We start from the raw sequence: 15,800 nt of genomic DNA, 5'->3' as shown, positions 1-15,800 counted from the left end.
AAAATCTGAGAATGTGTTAGGTAATCTGACTGATGACACCCGTGTGACATAGGTCTGGGTCATATGTCTACTTATCACCATGCCCGGGTCCAATAAGAACAGGTCCAAAGAGTCAAAATAATGCAGTCTGAATTAACATACTCCTATGTTGGAAAATCTAATCTCTGATAAGATTTAGAATATAAGGACCACCATTTGGCCACTTAATTGAGAGGTGCTCCACCCATGTTATTGCCCAAGATTCTGCCAGAAGAGAGTCTCTACTACTGGGCCGCACTTTGAAGATGCAACATCTTGCTCAGTACTAATAAAACCAACTCTCAGAGGAAGGCTGCTACCGCAGTATGTGTGCGCCTTTCGCAGGGAACACTTCTATCATGCTTCCGCTGATGACAGCTTTTGAGGTCAAAAAGATATGCAGTGCATCTCTTCTCCCTAAGACACGCCGGACTGCAAGTTGCTATTCTTTCCATGGACTCAGTGTGGCGCATAGAAGTAGGTTTTAAGGTGTTTGGTTTTAGATTACATTTTAACCATTTTATAAAAGTTCATTTTATTCCCGCTGTACACAACTTTCGTTTTCCTTCTTGCTATTTTTATGAGATCCTGTGCAGTTCTTTTAGATGTACTAAGAAACAGGGCATTCCTGTCATAATTAATGCTTTTATTAAAGTTTCAGTTTTTCTTAGTGCAGTGTGCGTGTGTTATTGTGATTAACATAATAGGTTTGTTACCACAGTTCCTCTTATCCCTTAATAGGGATTGTTAGTAATCCAAAAACAGAAACTCTATTTCAGCAGTGCATTTGATAGAGTTCTGTAGGGCTACAATAACCTGTGTTTCACATTTCGCACCGGTGCATTGAACGGAGTACACTTGTATCACCTGTAGGTGGGAAAGCAAACCTTGTAAAACTACGGCTAAATCGTAGTTTACACACTTCCCTGCACGTTTATCTAAAGGATTGTTGGAGAGTGAGTACAGTAGTGCTCAGGTGATATTCTTATTTAATGATATCCGTTGTTAGGTCTGTCGTTAACCAAGAACTTTTGATTTTAATAAAGTAATATGTATGTTATACTTATATCGGCTTGTTGTGCCATTCACATTTTTCTTCAACCCAAGACAGCATACTGCATGGGGCAGTGGCGCAGCCGACTTCAACCATTGACTGACTTCACTGTAACAAGAAGCATGCTGGTATTTCACATACAAACACACAAAGTTCTTCTTTTTTAGTATCCCGGATTACTAGATGTGCTTTTTTTTTAAAATAAAACAAATATACATTTTTGTTTATTAATTTATTTTTTATTGGCTACGTGCCCGGCAGCTTCCCCAACAATTACCTATTGCACTAAACATGACAAAATTAAAGTGTTGTCAAAGCCAACATGCTGGCAGCTAACACCAGACCTCTTGGGATTGCCAGTGCTAGCTTTCTTGATATGTTTGATTCAGTTGCTTTTGTGCATATGTCGGTCTTTGACTTACTAAAACGTTTTACTTTCACCTGCATGTCGTTATTGAAAAACGTAAATAAGTTATGTTTGATAAACCTGAAATAGAATAGTGAACTATGTTTTTTTTTTTTGTTTCTTAGGTTCGTCAAGAAACGAAACTGCGACTGCCCTTTATACTTTCGAAGGACAACATCCAGGTGACCTCAGTTTCAAGGCTGGCGATAAAATTACCGTGCTGACGAAAACCGATGCACAGTTTGACTGGTGGGAGGGAAAGATTAGAGGACAAACTGGGATTTTTCCAGCCAATTATGTCAATTTGGACGGCTGATTAAGGATACTTTACAAAATATTGCTTTCCACTTTATTTATATGCTGCTTCAAGACGTGGATTAATGTATGTAATGATTAAAACTATATTCATTCAATTTAATATATTCTAACTAATTGTATTGCAAAGACAGCATACAGAGGGCTGCATTTTCGTGTAATGCTGCAAGATGTGTGTCAGAAAAGGGTTCTGAAATGTATTTAATGAATAAAAAGACTATGTCAGCAGGAACTCCACGCATTGTGTTTAGAAGAAGCGATAATTTGTGTAGAGTTCGATAAACTGGATGTTTGGCCTGCTGTTAAAGGGATCCCAAACTCATAACGGAAGTGTTTTAATAGCGTAACCGATAAAAAAAATTGCTTCTAAGCGCTAGTGTGACGGTTGTTGTGAATTGAGGAGCCTATGAAGGAAGTAGTGCAAAGACGAATTTCCATGTGCGAGTTTTCCTGTGCTGAGCAATGTGAACCGTGTGCTCCGGGAGGAGCAGAGTGTACATTTGACGCTATCCTAGCTTCCTTCAATTGATGTAAATGGAGTTTATTTATTCGGTAAAGAGTGCACACATCCTCTGGGGTTAAAGCTGCAATGTCTAACTCGTTTTTAGTGCCACCACAGAAACCAACCATTATTTACGGATCTGCGCACTGTAACCTAAAGTTGGATTCAAACTTCGAGTCTAGGAAGGAAAAGCCATGTGCAGAACAGTCGGCATATTTTGTTCCTTGGAACTACCATCTCATTTTAAGTAAATTTCAAAGTGGAAATTGGTAGTAACATTTAATCAGTGCTTACCCAGAATAAACTTTAAGGAAAATTCTCCACTTTTTCCGAGCCTCGAAACTCGACAAGTTACTAAATGTTTCCAAAATAGTTTCTTTATAAAGTATTCATGAAAAACAAAGGTTATACACATGTATTTAAATAATTAAATATATTTCAGTCTTTAAATAAATATACTTTGGATGCTTGTAAGTGTTCCGTTCTACGTTCCAGCGATGACACCGTCCCTCGCGACGTACAAAGATTATTCAGCAACTTAAATCACTGGAAAGGGACTTACCACACAACTTGCCTTTGAACTAAAACATTTGTATTTCTATCGACATTAAAATTAAGCCCAGTCTGCTTTTTAGTGAATAATTGATTTTTCCTTTTTGGTTCTCCACTGATACACGTGAACTTGTCTGTTACTGTACCCTTGTTTGTTATTAAAATGCTGTTTGTGAGCTGCTAAATTAATTATCCGTGTTATCTGGCATGTCCAAGAATCCAGGAATAACGTAACTGGAATCTAACATGCATTCCTATTTTTCCTTTAGTTTGGGGCAATGCAATCCTTTGTCAAACGAAGATGTATTTGCTATCAATCTTGAACAAAGCGAAGCAATGTATACATTGTTGATTAATATCAATATATATAAAATATACCTTTTGCTAATCGTTAAACTGTTCTGTAATTATACTTTGGTATGTTTAGGCAATAGTTTTGTATGAAAATAAACGTCAAATAAACTGATGTGTTTAAAAAAAGAAATTCTATTCTAAAAATATGCATTTTGACTGCTACAATAATGCACATTTACTGCTTCTAGTGACTTTATTCTTTGCACAACTTTATTTTTTACATAAAGAATGTGCCTAATCCTCTGTCTTTTCAATGCTTTAGGAAATTGCTCCTCCATTTACTTAAAACACTTATGCTGAGGTAAAGCTCTGTGTGTTTTTGGAAATAAAACCCTTCACAATTTGTTGTGCCACTTTACTGTACAATTTGGAACAGGGGTGCTGGAAATTGGTTTATTAGTAGGTGGTGGTAGGTACCTACAGCTAGTAATACAGCCACAATCGTAAATAAGATCCAGCCAAAGTCTCAATAAATTAACTTGCTCAACCATTAGTAGCTTGGCTGATGAGCAGTCAGGCTTAACCTAAGAGACAGGTGTGTAAAGCATTCAATGTCACCAAAACAGTAAGTAAGACACAGCACACAACAACAATCCAGCACCAGTTTATAAAAATACAAATTGCTTTTATCTTCAAAATGACACCAAAACGACAACAATACAATGTAGGGAACCAGAGATATGAATATTTAAAGATGAAATGAAAAAAATGTGCTTTCTAGCTCTAAAAAGTGCTAACTGGTCACACCTGATCAGGACAAAGTTAAAGTTTAAAGCTGACTGCGATGGAGCATGGGTTAGCTGAGATGAGCGCAAGGGCCTGATCAGAATTTTACCTTTGCACTTAGTTACTTTTTTGGTTCTTTTTTTCCTTTGATGTCAAGCGAGTCTCCTCGACATGCCGGGTTGCAATTCGATGACAGTGGCTTGCTTCAGCTCAAGGCCTTGGTGATTCCTGGAGGTCTTGGTTCTCATCGTCAATGGTGAAGAGCTCTGGAGCTTCCGTGGGGCAAACCTGACTTGCAGGCCGAGTCGCAGTTTGACTTTGCCAGCTGCACTCTCGCGAACTGGCAGGTCAACTTATGGAGCTTTTTTCAAAAAAATTCAGAATGATTCCAAACTTCTGGAGCTTCTTCCAGAAGGTCTTTTTGGGGTCTGGAAGGGCCCATAACCCCAGCCGGGGTTACAGAAGCTCAGAGTTGCTCCTTGGAGAGTTGAGACTATAATGCCACAATGCACCTTGTCAAATACTTAAGATTCCACTGGATGCTGGTCAGCTGGCCTTTTCCTGATGGATTTAGTGCAGGTGACTTGTAGCTCTTTTATACTTGTTGCTCTCAGGGAGTCCACTCCTTAATCTTGGAAGCAAAGCCAAGGTCTCTTTTTGTGAAGGCCAGAGTGTGCAACAGGTGCAGTTCTTGTGAGTGCAGTTCTCTGTTGTGCAGATCAGGGTTTCAGCCTGGCAGTCTTTCTTCTCTTGATGTTTCCAGGCAGGGATCTGAGGTGCTGTGCAGCTTTCTAATATTTATTCTGCATTCTGGGCTGGCAAGGAGGGAGACACACCAAACCAATTGGATTCCAGTTGCCACTCTCTGTGATGACCACTCCCTGGGAAGTGTGGCATGTTTCTGTCCCAGAATGCACATCTCAACAAAAAATCAAAATAGAGAAAATCTCTCATGGAGGTTCTAGTCTGGCTAACCCAACACACTGCTATGGCTAACATTGTCTTACTCTCCTCTTCCAGCCCATCTCCTAATGTAATTAGAGAGGCTTCCATCTGGCTGGGGTTGCAGGAAGTGGGGGTGGGCCTGACTCCTGCACTATGTGTCCTTCTCCCTTTAAAGACCAGTTGGGCTACCCAGCCCCCTTCCAGTCCTGGCACCTGCAGCAGCAGATCTCCCACCTGATGGCCCCTTTGTTTCAGTCCAGACAACTTCACACCTAATCAAGGGAGCTAGGCTCAGCCTGTCAAAGGCTAGCTAATCAGTAGAGGCAGCTACAAGGCTGACTTTAGGTAAGGCAGCTTTAAGAAAGCAGTTCTAAATCTAGTTTCCTACAATAGTTAGAATACATCTAACTTTAGCATGTTGTTGGATGTATTGTAATTATTATTTTGACTCATTGATTGACTGTTCTATCTCGCTCCTGTCAAAAGTTAAAACCATATTTTAAAATGTCATAGCTTTTAATTACAAGGCACCCTAAACTTGGGACTCTTAGGACAGACCTTAGGGGTGACCTATATGCAATTAAAAAGTAGTTTTAAACTTTGGAAATACTTCTGCACAGAGTTTTATTTTAAACGCAGCCTGAAGGGTAGGGCTGACTTTAAAATGACAATGACACCACAGCAGTGCACCCGTAGGTGCTTTTCTTCCACTGCGGACTCTAATCCTACATGCCCTACCATATACTAGGAACTTAAAGGTAGGCTTTCAGAACCAATTGTAATTACACCAAATTACTGTATACATTTTTAACAGAGCCCTGTGCCTGGTTAGCAGAGCCCAGGGCACGATCAGAGTCTGAAAACCAGAATCTAGTGGTCTAAATGGGTGCGAAAAGTGAGGCGAATCTGCAAAAAGCCCTGCTTTCACACACTGAGCTAATGAAACTGATCTTCAAAAGTATTTGAAGAAATATGTTCAGCCTTGGTGTGCAAATAAAACTGATATAGACCAAAATGCCAACTTACAGAATCTGGGTTGGCAAAATGTTTACTGTTTCGAAAGGTGTTTGGAAACCCAGAAGCTTTCCCAATATTGTGAAATTTGTGCAGTCTACAGTTTGTGTCTGGAGATAGATTTGTGGGCATTCCGAACACTGAAACTCCTGTGAAGGTGGAGGTGTCCCTTAAGCCTTGCCGATAGGATGACATCCCCAAAAAACCTTGTGAAATAAAAAAAACATTTTATTTGCAATATGACACTCTACAACAAGCATTGCGATTGTTACAAGTATAACTTGGACATCTCTAGGGAAGAGTCATGTTCGGGAAGAATAGCTTAGTATTAGGAGTTGCCAATCCTTGCTTCCGGTTGACCCAACCGTCAGACCTGGAGTACCGGTCCGCAGCTTTCAGGCATTTGCCCATGATATCCCTCTGGTTAGTCTCTTCGTTGCTTTCCTTCCTCACATGTGCCCCAGATTTAGTCTAATTTCTTCAAGCATCCCGGTATTTGATATACATTCCTCTAACGTACACTAATTTATGTTTCACACGTGTTGGTTCATGCTGGAAGGCCTCTTGCTACCCCATGCCTGTACAATGTCTTTCCTTACCACCATTAATGCAATATTACAGAACAGAATAGAGTACCTCGGTAGTGTCTGCTCCCCCCAGATACACAGAAAACAATTGTAAATTAAATTTTGTTAGTGGCAGGAGAAAATGCATTTGTAGGGTGGAAATGCTGAGACACCACACCCCTATTTAATCAGGGTTGGAGGACGTATGTGAAATGGGGCTTTTGGTTGATTGAGATGTGTGCGATGGTCAAGTACAGCCACAATCCCTTGCGGGGTGAACCACAGAAAGTCATGAAATTAACCTGTTCCTAACCCTGGGAAGCGTGGCACAAAAAGCAGTCATGCTTAACTTAGTGGCAATGTGTAAATTATTTATGCAGCACACAAACAGTGATAAAGTGAAACCACAAAACAAGAAAAATCCCACACCAATTTAGAAAAAGAGTGCATTTTAATAAATTGACACTAGAACGACAAAAATCCAATTGGTGGAACCGAAATTCTGATATTATTTTTTCTATTTAAATTTAGTAAAAACTAGCACCCAAGATATCAAAGCACCAAAGGTCGGGCAGCTGGTAGCGCAAGACCTGATCAATGTCGACAAGTATGGCAGACTGCAATGGAGTGCACTTTGAATATGAGAAGTAGATTGGGCCAGGTCAGCATTTACCTTTGGACTTCAGAGAAAAAAAAAATGAGAAAGTGAATTGGGGCAATTCTGCAGGAGGTGTCCATGGAGCGTGTGTAGTCATTGGGGAGCCTTGGGTCGAAGCCACAGTAAACATTTCTAAGTTCAGACTTAGGGCCTGATTTAGATCTCAGTGAAGGGGAATACCCCATCACAGATATGACGGATATCCCGTCCGCCATATTGCAATCCCATGGTATCCAATGGAGATTGTAATATGGTGGACGGTATAGACGTCATGTTTGTATTGTAATATTCCATCCACTGAGATCTGAATCAAGCCCTTAGTCTCTTTTTTGGAAGTTGAAAATCTCCAGCGAGACAAGGCAGAAGGCTGTAGCAAAAGACAGTTCCAGGGATCCAATACCCTTTTGGCAAAGGACCACTGAACAGGATTTGCTGCTGCGGAGAAGAATTTAGTGGGAGAAGCTACAAAGTCAGTCTGACCGGCAATTATCCTTGGGCTGATATGCAAGCAGGTTGACTCTGGTCGCCTACTGGTTCTTGGTTCTGGTCTCCTCCTGCTTCTGGGAGCAGTTTTTGGCCCAAAAATGTTTGTCTTCAGTTTTATGATTTGGCCATCTAGGCACCATTAGCGCTACAACCCGGGGTCCCGGGGCTGTGGGACAGCACTTGGTGGTTCAGGACTCACTCAGACTGGGTCTGTGTGTGGTCAAAGTGGTGGCCTAGCTCTTGGAGTTACTCTGGTAGTCCTGTTTTTAACAGAAGTTGCAGGTCTCTTCAAAAAGTATGGCCTCTGAGGGTTCAAGGCAGGCTCCAGGCAGCAAAGCAGTACTTCCAGTTACAGCAAAGCTGCCTTGCAGAGTGCATAGCAAGTCACAGCAGCATGCAGTCCTCAAAGCCCTTCTGCAGGTCCAGGAGTGAACTGAAGACTTGGTCTGAGGGTCCTATATTCATACCTGATGTCCTTCCTCTGAAAAGTGAGAGAAGCTTCTAGAAAGTTTGTTTGAAGTGCATGGAATTTCTTGACTCCCTTGCCCTGGCTCCAAGCTGGCTGTAGTGACAATGTGGAGGTGGTAACTCCTTTGCATGAAGGTAGAGCACTACCCAGAACGTTCTCTTTACTGTGAACCAAGTATCCCATTGTAGAGCTTGCCGTGGTAGTGAAACAGAGCAGCCCAAGGCATACTCAGGGGAGGTGGTGTGTGCTAGGAACCACAGCTCGCTGGTATACAACATCAACAGCAATCAATAAATTATCGTGCAGTCAGAGCTTTTTCTTATGAAAAGGAAAAGTACTCTTGTTACACACACACTATTAAATGCTGTATTGTAATTAGAAATATATACCCCTAAGGTATACCCTAAACAGCCCATAGGGCCGGGTGCACTGTATTTAAAAAGTTGGACATATACTTTTAACTCTTACAAGTCCTGGTAGTGAAAAACTCTTACATTTGTTTTCACTACTGCAAGTCCAGTCTCTCCTATAGGATAACATTGGGTTAGTTTATTTAATTTAGTAAGTAATAACGTTCAATTGGAAGCAGGTAGGAATGTTGAGTTTGCCCTCTAAAGAATTGTTATTTAAAACCGTCTTTAATGGTAAAGTTGATTTTTTTGATAACTAACTTTAATTGTTTTATGCAGAAAATACCAGGTCACATTTATAAAGCAAGTAAACTCACACCACACAAACTCAAGTCTTGCACTCCTATCAAAGCACATGCATATTATATAACATTTCTGTAATTTCTCTAGTGTCAGACGATCTGTTCCAGCGTTGTTACAGTTCTATGTCCAATATTGCATCTTCCAGCCATCTGGATGAGATCTTGCATGTTTCTTTGGACATCCTCTTGCCACGTACACCAATCACTCTTTCTGAACGCATCAGTCCACCCTGCCTCAATTTTGAGAGCGCAAGTGGGTTGCCTGTTTTCCATTGCACTGTAATGTCTTTTTGCTACCATTAGGGCGGTACGCAGCAAAGTTTTATCTGCCTGTGAACATCCAATTCCCTTGTCCACGTCCAATAGCCCCACAGGTGGGGAGAATGTAGGAGGCTGGCCTGGTTTGTAGTGGGTACCTTGGGTACGTACACCTTATACCTTGTCCAGTTATCCCTTATTAGTGAAATGTAGTAGTGTTCCAGCAGTTTAGGCTAATAGAGGTAGCTATAGCAGAGCAGCTTAGCCTGAACTAGGAGACATGCAAAGCTCATGCAATACCACTTATAATTACACAGTACTTATACACAAGTAAAGACAATACTCAGTGTTACCAAAAATAAAGGTAGGTTTTTTGGGTGACACAGTACCAAAAATATCTTAGAAGCAATGCTCCTTCTGGAGGTAAGTATTATACACAATATATACACTAGATACCAAAATAAGGCAAGTAATTAGACATAGCATAGTGCAAACAATAGGAAATGCTATAGAATGCAATGGTAGAAAATAGGTCTCGGGCAACACAAACCATATACAAAGAAAGTGGAATGCGAATCATAAATTCCCCCCTAGACAAGTGTAGTGTGTGCAGAATCGCTAGGAGTGTAAGAATACAGTAAAGGTAAGTAAATTACCCGACCCCACCCCTGAGCCCAGAAAAGTAGGAGTAAAGTACTGCAAGTTTCCTTAGGACACACTACACCTGATTGATTGGTATTTTGCAGTAACCAACCAAGTTTGCAAACAACAACTGCTGGATTCCTAGACCTGAAGACCTGCAAAAGAAGGGGATCAGGTCCAGAGGTCAAAAGAAGTTCCAACCCAGAAGAGGGTGCAAAAGAAGAGTCCCTGGTTAGTCGAAGACAGCAGGAATGCACCCTAGGAAGATGCCAGCGGGTTCCTGTGTGATGCAAAGAATGTCCCACTACGTGAAGGTGTTTTCGTGTTGAAAGTCGCCAATAAGTATTAGTTACGACAAAAGTGTGTTTTGCGTGTAAATGGCGCTGGATGGACCCAGGAGGGACCTGGGGGCCTCAACTCTGTGTGAGGAGGAAGAGGGGGCTCTCAGCACTTTAGAGAGCCCTCAGGATGCCAGCCAGCACCCACGGGAGTCCCAGGACACATGGACAAAGGAGTTGCAAAACACGCTTGGTGCAGCACAACAAAGGAAGGTCCCACAGCGTCGTAGAACTACTCAACAAGTTGAGCGTCGTAGGATGGAGTGCTGGGGACCTGGGCCAGGCTGTGCACGAAGGAATTTTGAAAATAGTGCACAGAGGCCTCAGGAGGTGAAGACGACGCAGTACACAGGGTTACCGTCGCTTTCAGGGAAGGCAAGGTCTTAGCTCCTCCAAACTGCGGCAGCAGGACCTCAGGACTGTGTATGTCAATGGGGTCCCCCCTCTGTGTCCTTAGGAGCACGCTCGTCTTTGTGAGAGGAGTCCAAGGGTACCAGTCATCGTCTTGGAAGGTGCCTGCATGAGCAGGGCAGTGACTCCGTCACCCCACAGAAGATTTCTTCGGTCCTTCTGGTGCAGGTTGAAGACAGGGAGTCCTCAGAGCGTGCACACCATGGAAACTGTTGCAGTTGCTGGCTGGAGCTGAAGTTGCAGAGGAAAAGTATCCCTTGTGGATACTTTGTTGCTGTGACAGCGGTTCCTGGAGCAGGCTGCGGTTGATCTGAGGTCAGAGGATGAAGTAGTAGTTGCAGAGGATTCCTGAAGGAAACTTGCAAGCAGCATCTGAAGAGAACCTGCAGGAGAGACCCTAAATAGCCCTGAGAGGGGGATTGGCTACCTTATCAGGTAAGGACCTATCAGGAGGGGTCTCCGACGTCACCTGCTGGCATTGGCCACTCAGAGCCCTCCAGAGTGCCCCCACACCTTGCAAAGAAAGATGGCTGAAGTCTGGGACACACTGGAGGAGCTCGGGGCACCCCTTAGGGTGGTGACGGACAGGGAAGTGGTCACTCCCCTTTCCTTTGTCCAGTTGCACGCCAGAGCAGGGGACAAGGGGTCCCTGTACTGGTGTGGTCTGGCTTATGCAAGAAGGACACCATCTGTGCCCTTCAAAGCATTTCCAGAGGCTGGGGGAGGCTACCCCTCCCCAGCCTGTTACACCTATTTCCAAAGAGAGAGGGTGTAACACCCTGCTCTCAGAGGAAATGATGTGTTCTGGGCTGGGCTGCCCAGACCTCAGGAGGGCAGAACCCTGTCTGTGGGGTGGCAGCCGCTGTAGCTGCAATACGAGCCTCAGAGAACTGGTTTGGCAGTACTGGGGGTCCATAGTGGAGCCCCCAGGATGCATGGAATTGGCTCCCCAATACCAGATTTGGAATGTGGGGAAAATTCCATGATCTTAGACATGTTCCATGGCCATATTCGGAGTTACCATTGTGAAGCTACACATAGGTATTGACCTATATGTAGTGCATTCGTGTAATGGCGGCCCGCACTCACAAAGTCCCAGGAAATGGCCTTGAACTATGTGGGGGCACATTTGCTAGTGCAAGGGTGCCCTCACACTTAGTAACTTTGCACCTAACCTTCAGCAAGTGAAGGTTAGACATATAGGTGACTTATAAGTTACTTAAGTGCAGTGAAAATGGCTGTGAAATAGCGTGTGCATTATTTCATGCAGGCTGCAATGGCAGGCCTGTGCAAGGGTTTGTCTGAGCTCCCTATGGGTGGTGAAAGAAATGCTGCAGCCCATTGGGATCCCCTGGAATCCCAATGCCCTGGGTACCTAGGTACCATATACTAGGGACTTATAAGGGGGAGGGTCGCAGTGTGCCAGTTGAAATTAGTAAATGTAGTCACTAGCCTACAGTGACAAATTTAAAAGCAGCGAGAGCATAAGCACTGAGATTCTGATTAGCAGAGCCTCAGTGACACAGTCAAGCACTATAAAGACACACACATTAGACCATAAAATATGAGCCTGGGGTCCTGACCAGCAGGATCCCAGTGAGACATGCAAAACATACTGACATGCAGGTAAAAATGGGGGTAACATGCCAAGGAAGATGGTACTTTCCTACAGAGAAGATCTAAGATTTGACCCAGTACCACAGAAAGTTCGTTCAAGATCTTTGTTCAATAGCGTGCATGACTAGTCAAGACCAGAACATATGAAAGAAGTCAGCTATTGAGTGTAAACAGTGATTGCACTCAAAAGTAGATAAGAAGCCAGCACTGTGTAGCCTGGCAGGGGTAAGATGAGCACAGTGCAGGTAGTACATCTGCACAAATCGCAGGCTGGCAGAAATCGTGATGACTCGTGGTGCCATCAGTGCATCTCGCTAGTCTTCATCATCCAACGGCCTGAGCCAGGTTTCTCAGCTGGACATCAGGGACTGGAGGGTCTTGGAAGCATTCACTGTCAGGGAACGGTATATCTGGGAGACTCCTCCCTTACCCAATGCACCCATCACTACCTTTGACTCCATATGGATGAATTCTTGTACAGGGGTATCGAGAGCGATGTGTACCCTCAACGCATGGCGCAGTATCTAAACTTGTGAAATTGTGTATTGGGCACTGTGTGAGTCTGATGGAGTTCCCGAAAGGACACCGTTTGTGCCGGACCATATATCTCTGATGGGGTGGTATGTTGCATGATTTTCTGCCACCATCCCATGTGGCTCCACCCTTGAACACCACCCTGGTAATTTCTAGAATAGTTTTGGTTAGAGAACTGCTGTAAAGTAGGTCCGTAATACAAGAGAAGCTCAGCAGTGTGAGTTCTAATCGGTAGGCGGGGTCGGACCATCCCCCAGTGAACCACTTGTTAATGATTAGGATTTGAGATGCTAAATAGTAATAGTATACGTTTTACATACCCAATCCTCTCTTGGAGGGGCTACGTTGACATGTGGCCCAGGTTAGACATCATCTGCCATTATGCCAAAGAAAGGTACCGGCCATGGAGTCCATTTCTTTGAACCAGTGACATGCAATGCTGATAGGAAGGCTTTGAAAGAGATAGAGAAAGTGGGGTAATATCTTTATCTTATATAGAACAATGTGTCCCATGAAGTTTAATGGCAACAATTGCCATTTCTTAAGGTCTGTTCGGGCCTTACGTGCTAACGAAGTTATGTTGAGGGACCAGGTCAGGAATGGGTCAAGGGCGACCTTGATGCCCAAGTAGCAAAAACTAAGACGCCGGATTGGTATGTTTGATTGCAAGTCTACTGCATGTTGGAAACCAGTCAAGGGACCTAGGAGGGACCTAGGAGGGCGAAAACAGGCAGCCCTGCAGAGTGCCCTAGAAGATGTTAAAGGCTTCGGATACAATCCCATTGATATGGACTTGGGCTGTTGGTCTTAAAGCAGCTAAACCATACGACGACAGTGGAGTCCAAAGTTAGTCTGCTCTAGGACTTGAAGTAAGAAGCCCAAATCCACCCTGAAATCTATCAGTAATTAGGCCAGTGAGGTGGGGAGAGTGTGTCAGTGTGCAAGGGCGACGTGCAGATGTCACAGGCAGTGTCTGGTGTTATGAGCAGGCATAAAACCGCATTGGTCGGAGTGGGTCAAGGACCCAAAATGTGCCACAGGTGGTTAGCCAAAACAGTGGCATAAACTTTTACTTCCCCATTGATGAGGGAAATAGGCTGATAGCACATGATGAGGACAGGGGTTGCATCTTTGGCAGTACTACTATGTTGGCTTAGTCGAGATCATGAGGAAAGATGCCCACTTCCATTGTCTCTTTGTAGAGACCATGTAAGCGAGGGGCAAGAATGTCCCTGAATATGGTATAAAATTCAGTGGGATAGCCGCCTGGGCCTGGAGTTTTGCCAGGTTTCAGAGCCAGGATAGCATCTCCAATTTCCTCCAGCAGAATGGGTTGGCCTAATGCTTGTCGACTGGAATCTGTGATCCAAGGCATGGGTATTTCTGCAATTAAAGGATCTGCTCTCTCGGAATCGGGTCTGGGGCAGCCGTGTAAATTACAGCGTAATAATGCCCGAATTTGGAGGCTATACCGATGGAGGTGATTTGTGTAACTCCTGTCCAGTGAACTATCCAGGTACAATCCGTCCCGCCAAGAGTCTGCAGGCAAGCCAATAAAAATAAAGCAATTTGCTGTTCCTAACCCCCAGCGCCTTGTTGGTGCAGTGTAAATCCACACCAACAAAGCGCGCCACATGTGTTTTGCTGCTTCTAAGGTGTGTGCCCTAATCTCTTCCCTCACTAGGTCCAGGGAGCGAGCTGCAGCGTTCTGGTTATCTGGAGCCAGTTGTGTCCCTAGGCAGAGCACATAGGCTTCCAATTGGGTAATATGGTCCTGTTGGGCCTTCTCCTTCCATCTGAGGAGGGCCTTGGCATGGCCACGGACAATAGCGTTACAAACCACCCACAGAGTTCCTTTGGATTAAAACATACCGTTGTTAATAGCAAAGTAGGCCTCGATCTTTCTGGGGATACTTTAGGTGTACTTTTCATCCTGGAGGAGCCAGCCATCAAGGTGCTACATGGGGTGACACACTAAGGCGTAAGGGAGTATGATCTGAGATTCCCTGAGCAAGTATCCGGATCTGTGTAACTGACAATAAATCAGTGTCAGGCATGAAGAACATGTCTACACATGCGTGAGGGTGGTGATTCGCCCAGGTATGAGTGTACTGCCGTGCCCTAGGGTTCCAGGTCTGCCATACGTTGCAAAGACCAAGGCATTTTTCCCAGTTGTATATGTAGGCAGACTGTCGCGCCGAACATCCGACGTGTCGCGTAGGGTGGAGGGATAAGAAAGATATTTAGAGCATACAGTGTGGTTGTAGAAGAGCAAGTCGGCAATGGCATCTGTAGCAAAACAATTGAGCATTCCAATGTATGGGGGCCCTCACATAAGCCCACTAGGACAGGTCGCTGGGGTAGACATGTGCAGTGAAACCACAGGGTTGCAGGAGTCTCAATACCCCATCCAACACTCCTCTCTATGAAAGTGACACTGAGAGAGACCAATGGATGCCAAGGGCAATGAGGTGGAGATTGCAGGCTCTTAATGGGTCTGCAAGTGCCCTTTGTACACCTGCCCCATTCTTCCACTCAGGTGACAATGCCAAAATCAAAGTCTTCAGGTCCAGTTTGTCGTGCATTTGTAAGGAACCTGTACCCTGGCGTATGGCAGCCAGTCAAGGCATACGGGAGCAGTGCAGCAAAATACATCTGGCCACAATTTGAGCATCTCTATCCGGTGGATTCAGATTATTTTCCCACTCTCTCTGCCTTCCTCCAAATTGGGATCCAGGACCTTTCATCCTGGGAGGGGAAGTGGCATTCACGTCTGGGAGAGCTGCAAGGTTTTTGCTGATCACTGTGCTGAACCGCCCACGGCGGAAGAAGGCCCACAGCTGAAAGGGGCATCCAACGGCTCTGCCGCCCAAAAGAAGCACTGGTTCAGGATCCACTCCTGTTGCGTTCAGATAGCCAGGTCAGGGAAGTCTGCCTCCTGGTAAGTGAAGGCTCACTGCTGCAGTTCCAGGTGGAGCAGTGGTCTCTGTGGTGAGGGGACTCTGCAGTCTAGTGGTCCCAGCAGACTCAGATAGGTTTTGCCGCCACTGGGAGGAGGAGAGAGGCAGTGCCCAAGCGTGTTGCTGGTCAATGTGTTCACTCCATGGGGGGGTCACAGTGAACGCACCAGACGGGCCGAAGCAGGCAGCAAGCAGGCCCTAGAGTCAGTGTCCCAGCTCCAACAAAGAGGGCCTTAGCAGCTGTAGATGACCGCCATCTTCTA

The 15,800-nt window shown here is 44.5% G+C and overlaps 1 protein-coding gene across 1 annotated transcript in view; it reads left to right on the top strand.

Annotated features, from left to right (window-relative positions):
* SH3YL1 (SH3 and SYLF domain containing 1) overlaps positions 1-3,331 on the top strand; it is a 414,394-nt gene extending 411,063 nt beyond the window's left edge. Inside the window, exon 10 of the mRNA XM_069235839.1 lies at positions 1,604-3,331. Coding sequence (XP_069091940.1) covers positions 1,604-1,794 — 191 coding nt within the window. The 3' untranslated portion in view covers positions 1,795-3,331. The remainder of the gene's footprint in view (positions 1-1,603) is intronic.
* Positions 3,332-15,800: the final 12,469 nt, after the last annotated feature.

Source organism: Pleurodeles waltl, chromosome 5, assembly GCF_031143425.1.
Source record: "Pleurodeles waltl isolate 20211129_DDA chromosome 5, aPleWal1.hap1.20221129, whole genome shotgun sequence".
Lineage (NCBI taxonomy): Eukaryota > Metazoa > Chordata > Amphibia > Caudata > Salamandridae > Pleurodeles > Pleurodeles waltl.
This window is presented reverse-complemented; position numbering and strand designations above follow the sequence as displayed.